Consider the following 6,000-nt stretch of genomic DNA (forward strand, 5'->3'; position numbering starts at 1 on the left):
CCCACCCTATCTTTTCTCAGAGGGTATCTCATTTGCCAAAATCACTCTTATCTTAGTAAGTATTAGCCTCGCCCACCCACCCTCTCTTTTCTTAGAAGGTATCTCATTTGCCAAAATCACTCTTGTCTTGGTTCACGGCGAATAAAAGAAATCATCACAATTGCGATAGGGCGGGTGGGCGGGCTTACATTTTGCCTTTTGTTTTAATATGTGTAGACTTCTTTTCATAACATGAAACTTAAGCTATGGTTAAAATGGTACATTTTGGCAAGGAAATATGGATTATTATTTATTAGTTACTACATATGTTACATTTAGTATTATTATTATATATTATTATATATTATGGATCGAAGTTCAACCACTTGACAAAATAAAATTCAATCTTCATCTCACAGTAATTAAAATTAGCCAATGAAAGTGAAATGTGAAGGTGGGTGGAATTAGTTTTACATTTTTTATTTAGATTCCACTATTTATCAACACAAATTCTATTTTTCATCCAATAAAATGAGTGATCAAGAGGAAAACGGGAAGGGTGGGATGGGGTAGGGGGAGGGGCACTTTGAAGTTTTTTTCGACCACTTAACAAAATAAAATTCAATCTTCGTCTCACAGAAACTAAAATAGGCCAATGAAATTCCAAATTGGAGGTGGGTGGGATTAAGTTTACCTTTTTTATTCAGATTCTACAATGTATCAATATAAAATCCACTTTTCGTCCAATAAAATGAGTGATCGAGAAGAAAACCGGGTGGGTGGGAGGGGCCACTTTGAAGTTTTTTTAAGTATTTCGACCCCTTGACAAAATAAAATTCAGTTAAGCCAATGAAATTCAAAGGTGGAGGTGGGTGGAATTAGTTTTACCTTTGTTGATTAGATTCTGCTATTTATTAATATAAAAAATCTACTTTTCGTCCAATAAAATGAGTGATCGAGGATATTTGTTATTTAATAGAGTCATAGTTTCCACGGTTAGTTTCCTTAAAAATTTCAAAAATTTTTAAATTCGCTGTTGTGTCATTTTTTCCATTATTTGTTTATTTATTTATTTGTATTTGTTTAACTACATATTAAATAATGCAAATTGTTGCTCTGTGTACTGAATTATGTGAAAAAGGTACTTCAAAAAAATAATTAAAAAAATGTTTTAAAACAAAAAAAAGATATACCTGTCTTAAAGCAATTAAAACACACTGCTTTTTTATTTACTAACATCTTTAATTTTAACATGTTTCAAATAATCTTAAAATATTTCCATGATTTCACAGCATTCCGTTTTTGTAATTTTTAAGTTAAATTGTAAAATATGGTTATACAGTGTTAATTTTTTCAAAAAATTTGGTTGCTAAGAGTAAAAAATGTAACTTTATAAAATTTAACAGTTTTGCCCAAAATTCTAACAAGATATTAACGTTGTCATTAATTAACAATAGTAAGAGGAGGCAGACTATAAGCCCCGCCCACCCACCCTATCTCAATTCCGATAATTTTTTTGTTCGTTGTCAGACCGAGGGGTAACTGCACAAATTATATTTCCCTAAACAAATTTACCATTTTAACCATGTTCTAAGTTTCTTGTTGTAAAAAGATGACTATGCATATTAAGAAAAAACAAAGGCAAACTATAAAAGACCACTCAACCGGCAACATAGTACGAAAACTCAACTGGCAACATTGTCTGGGGAGACTTTTGTGGCTAGATGTGGTGCCAAAATCCCTGAGGTTAGGATGATCATGGTTTTCATTCAAAACATGTTGTTTTTATTTATTTTATTTTGACATTTTTCTCATAAAATTTCAAATTTGAAGTTTTGTGTACTACCAACTTATCAGTGTAAAAATAAGCCCTATATGAGTTTTATTTGGTACCAACTTAATTCAACAGTAGGTGCTTGTGTGCCACATTTTCCCCAAACTTGAAAAAATGACACCGTTGACCAACCAGCTCCCAGTTATCTAACTTCGCAACAAATATTACGATTTTTCTAATTTTAGCGGATGATGTTTTCGTCTAGAGGCATGAACTTAGCGTAATCTGAGTCAGCGATAAATAAAAAAGCCAATCTATACTTCCTCAATTTATTTTCTATTTTTTAATCATAATCGCTAACTGTCGTTTTGCACTTCAACTTTCGAGCCAACAAGGGCACTTTTTTCGGAAAATAAACTCGAAAAGTGGCCAATTATTTCCATTTTTAAATCACGCGAAATAACAAAACATTAAGACGCAAGATAATAAGAACATTAAATTTAGTAATCAAGTGTAGTATTTAACCTCCCGACTCCCAGGCCCCCAGCAAAGAAGATAAGAATATCTTGTTTTCACACCAAACTATTACAAACGTTTTTTATGATAACATTTTCGAAACAGTTCAATAGGTCACGTGACTATTTCGTACCTACATATAAATTATTACCCTTAGCCAATCATTGTACTTGATCCCATTGTGAACTTCGAAGTGGTGTGCTCCATAGTTCTTTGTGTGATTTTATTTCAATTCGGTAGACAAAAATGGCCGATTATAGACAAGTAAGTCCTTTTTTACTATATATCTATAATTCTGATTTATGTCTAGCCTTTCTAATTAAATCTAGTCAACTGAAATAACTCTTTTTAGCCAAGAGATTAAGAATGATGTCAATGTTAAGCAGTTGCTAATTAAATATCCGCATTTATTTTGTTTTTCACAGTTATTTGTTCACCCATTATCACAAAAGTGCGACAAATACAAAATTTTCCATAAGTTGTGTTTACTCCTACACGTTTCTAAATTGTGGCAAAATCCCTGTCTATTTTTAGTGAAATTTCTCCGAAAAGTCACACCATCGATATTTTTTTGTCGTCGCATTTTACGTAACGACTCAATCCAAGCAGCAACAACGTTCGTAAATGTAGAAATTTTCTGTTTGCTTAAACTTTAACCCCCGAAAGAGATAACAGACCCCCTGTAGCATTAACACTGACATTTGACTTGCGATAAACATGTGACTTTTACGTGAATGAAATTAAGAACAAGGAAATTTTATAAATAAAAAAGTGGTAAAGGCTGCTTGTTTTGCAAACAGTGGAGGCGTGAAGGCCTCACCCCGAAACTATTTTGGCGCTTTTTAAACCGCCAAAAACGAACAAAATGGTCAAAAATTATCACTTACTAATTATGAAACATGAATAAACGTAAATATCTGTTTCAGACGCTTGCAATAAACAAGTGTGTCGCAATTGATACGTTCGAGAATTTTTGGTTGACGAAATCTATATTATATTTTTCAAAATTTACCCCTTTATGACTAGCGAGATTTCGGGCTAATGGAACACCTTTTATGCATTTTCGCACCAGTGCACTGACATGCCTGTCGCACTCCTAACCTTGAAACACTATATCTAGGGTCATAATTTTTAATGCAATTGATGCAAATCTAAAGATTTTGCATGCGAAAGTGCACCATTATCGCATTATTTACGTTCGGAGAATTGATAACACATACCCAAAGGTCGTGTCATTGTCACCTGACTTCCTTACATAAACATAACCTTAAATAATCGTGACACCTATTAATGATCAGATAAGTCAAAAATTTGTGAAATTAACCCCTACAGCTATTTACACCCGAAAATGATAAGCAATGCAAACGGAAGACCTCAATGAGAACATTAATGTTATTTTCCAGCCGCCGGGGGGTCACGTTTTGCCCCCCAAAGGCACACAAACATTTTTACAAGATGTAAGTATAGCGATAACCAAATAGGTCGCAGTGCCGGAAAAAATTGATAAGTAGTCTTAAGTTCACTGGGGGTCTTGTTTTGACCTTATCGAGTGAGTATAAATAGGGACTTGGAGCAATGACAGTCAGTCTTCACTGTGCTTCCGTCACGTTTCGATCCTTCCGAAGTTTCGGTTTTTTTTTAACACGGAGTAGTGAATAAAGCTTGCCCCAAACGACAGGCTTTACAATTATATATATATTTTTTATTTATAATTGTCGTTTTCTTCGGTTGTTCATAAGTTTATATAAATGCAGCTAACAAGTATCTTCATGAAAATGACCATTGCCGATAAATTCCGTGTTAACCCCATCTATTATTCCGACTACTCTGATACGACCGTCGAAATCTAGGGAACCAGGAGTCCCTTCTTCAGAATACGAGAGTAGTATTTCAAACCTCTGAATTTGTCTGATTTCTTTGAAAGCGTGACTAATATTAGAGGCAATTTCGACTTGAAGACTAGTTATCAGTACCTTATCCAAAAATGGATATCGTTAGCAGTGTAAGTTAATATTTAATTAATACAATTGTTTACATGTATGTACTTACCCATAGATAGTGGTACTAAAATAGATTTTCTTACAGTATCCTATGGTAAAAGCTTTCCTGGCTGGGTCCTTCTCAGGAACCTTCTCCACGATTTTGTTTCAACCCTTAGACTTGGTGAAAACCCGTCTGCAGAACCCCACTACCCTATTGTAAGTTTACACTGATGGATTTTTAATTCGTGGAAAAACGGCACTCAAGGTCACAGTTTACATAAACAACATAATAATTACGGTCGGTAGTTATGCTGTGCTTAACAGACAGGTGACTCTTGGTCACTTAAGCAAAAATGTCTGAAATTATTGCCAAGTCTATTACACCTTTGCGCACAATATATTAACTTTCACACTGACTAATAAATATTGAATGTTATGTGTTTGTTTACCCCCACTATGCACTGTCATTACAAGTTTCTTAATGACTAAATAAGTGACTGATACGATGTATACAGGGTGGTATTCATAGTTTTTCGGTTTCGTGACCTTAGAAAGCATGAATGATACGAAGGAGGTTAGAATTGTCTAATACAAATCTATGTAACACAAAAACCCTTTTTTGCAGAAGCCACAATGGCGGCACGCGGATGGTCACCATCTTCGCCACCATCCTCCAGCAGGAGCATCTGCGCGGCCTCTGGCGGGGAATGACACCGGTAGGTCCCCTATTAATAGCTCCTAATCGCTCTTTATCATGTTGACCGAGCCTTTTCGATAACGTTTTTTCCTTCCAGTCTATAACCCGCTGCGTCCCCGGCGTTGGCCTCTACTTCTGCTCCCTCGATTATCTAAAAACGCAATTTTTTGCGGACACGACTCCAAGTCCGCTCGAGTCAGTCGCTCTGGGCATGATCTCCCGCTGCATGAGCGGAGTGGCCTTGATCCCCATCACCGTGGTGAAGACCCGCTTCGAGAGCGGCGTCTACGGCTACAGCGGGGTGACCTCCGCTCTGCGGGAGATCTACCGGACCGAGGGACTGCGCGGCATGACCTGCGGCCTGATCCCGACGCTGTTCCGGGACGCGCCCTTCTCAGGACTCTACTTGATGTTCTACACGCAGGCCAAGCTGCTGGTGCCCCGGGAGGTGTTCGACTCGTCGTTGGCGTCGCCGGTGCACTTTTCGTGCGGGATAACGGCGGGCATTTTGGCTTCGGTCGTCACCCAGCCGGCTGACGTCCTGAAGACCAAAATGCAGCTGTATCCGAATAAGTTCAACGGGTTGTGGTCGGTCGTGGTGTACGTGCATGGGAAGTACGGGGTCAAGGGGTACTTCAAGGGGATGGTTCCGAGGATGCTGAGGAGGACTTTGATGGCCGCTATGGCCTGGACGGTCTATGAGCGGCTGTCGAAGTCGATAGGGTTAAAGTAGCGCAGTGGTACTTTGAATTGGGTGTGGTAGCCTGATTTGAAGAGTTTATACATATCATGGGTATCTTTGGTGCCTGGGGAGATGCGTTACAGGGAGTAGGTGATAAGATTATTGGGTTTATGTTTATCATGCCTCGTTTTTATGTATACTGCACTACTTGTAACCGATTATTTACTATTTTTATTGGATGTATGACTTTTACTACTGGATAAACGATATTGTATTTTTGGATCACAAAAATTTACAGTATTATTTTTGTGATTCTGTTGTATGTTATTAGTGGTTGTATATTTTGTTAAATAAATTTTATTGTTGATTA

General features: G+C 37.1%; 1 protein-coding gene across 2 annotated transcripts; it reads left to right on the forward strand.

Annotated features, from left to right (window-relative positions):
- The first annotated feature begins 3,359 nt into the window (after positions 1 to 3,359).
- Positions 3,360 to 6,000, forward strand: LOC135132465 (mitochondrial glycine transporter A-like). Of its 2 annotated transcripts, none has more exons than XM_064060574.1 (4): positions 3,360 to 3,726; positions 4,355 to 4,467; positions 4,877 to 4,967; positions 5,046 to 6,000. In XM_064060574.1, exons 1-4 carry the CDS (start codon positions 3,628 to 3,630, stop codon positions 5,679 to 5,681), a joined length of 939 nt encoding a protein of 312 aa, XP_063916644.1. In that variant the 5' UTR covers positions 3,360 to 3,627; the 3' UTR covers positions 5,682 to 6,000. The 2 variants fall into 2 exon arrangements, with proteins under 2 accessions (XP_063916644.1, XP_063916645.1); XM_064060575.1 differs by lacking the exon at positions 3,360 to 3,726 and adding an exon at positions 3,771 to 4,271.

The sequence above is a fragment of the Zophobas morio genome, unplaced genomic scaffold (genome assembly GCF_036711695.1).
Source record: "Zophobas morio isolate AGI-343-1 ecotype UQ-CSIRO unplaced genomic scaffold, CSIRO_AGI_Zmor_V1 ptg000021l, whole genome shotgun sequence".
Lineage (NCBI taxonomy): Eukaryota > Metazoa > Arthropoda > Insecta > Coleoptera > Tenebrionidae > Zophobas > Zophobas morio.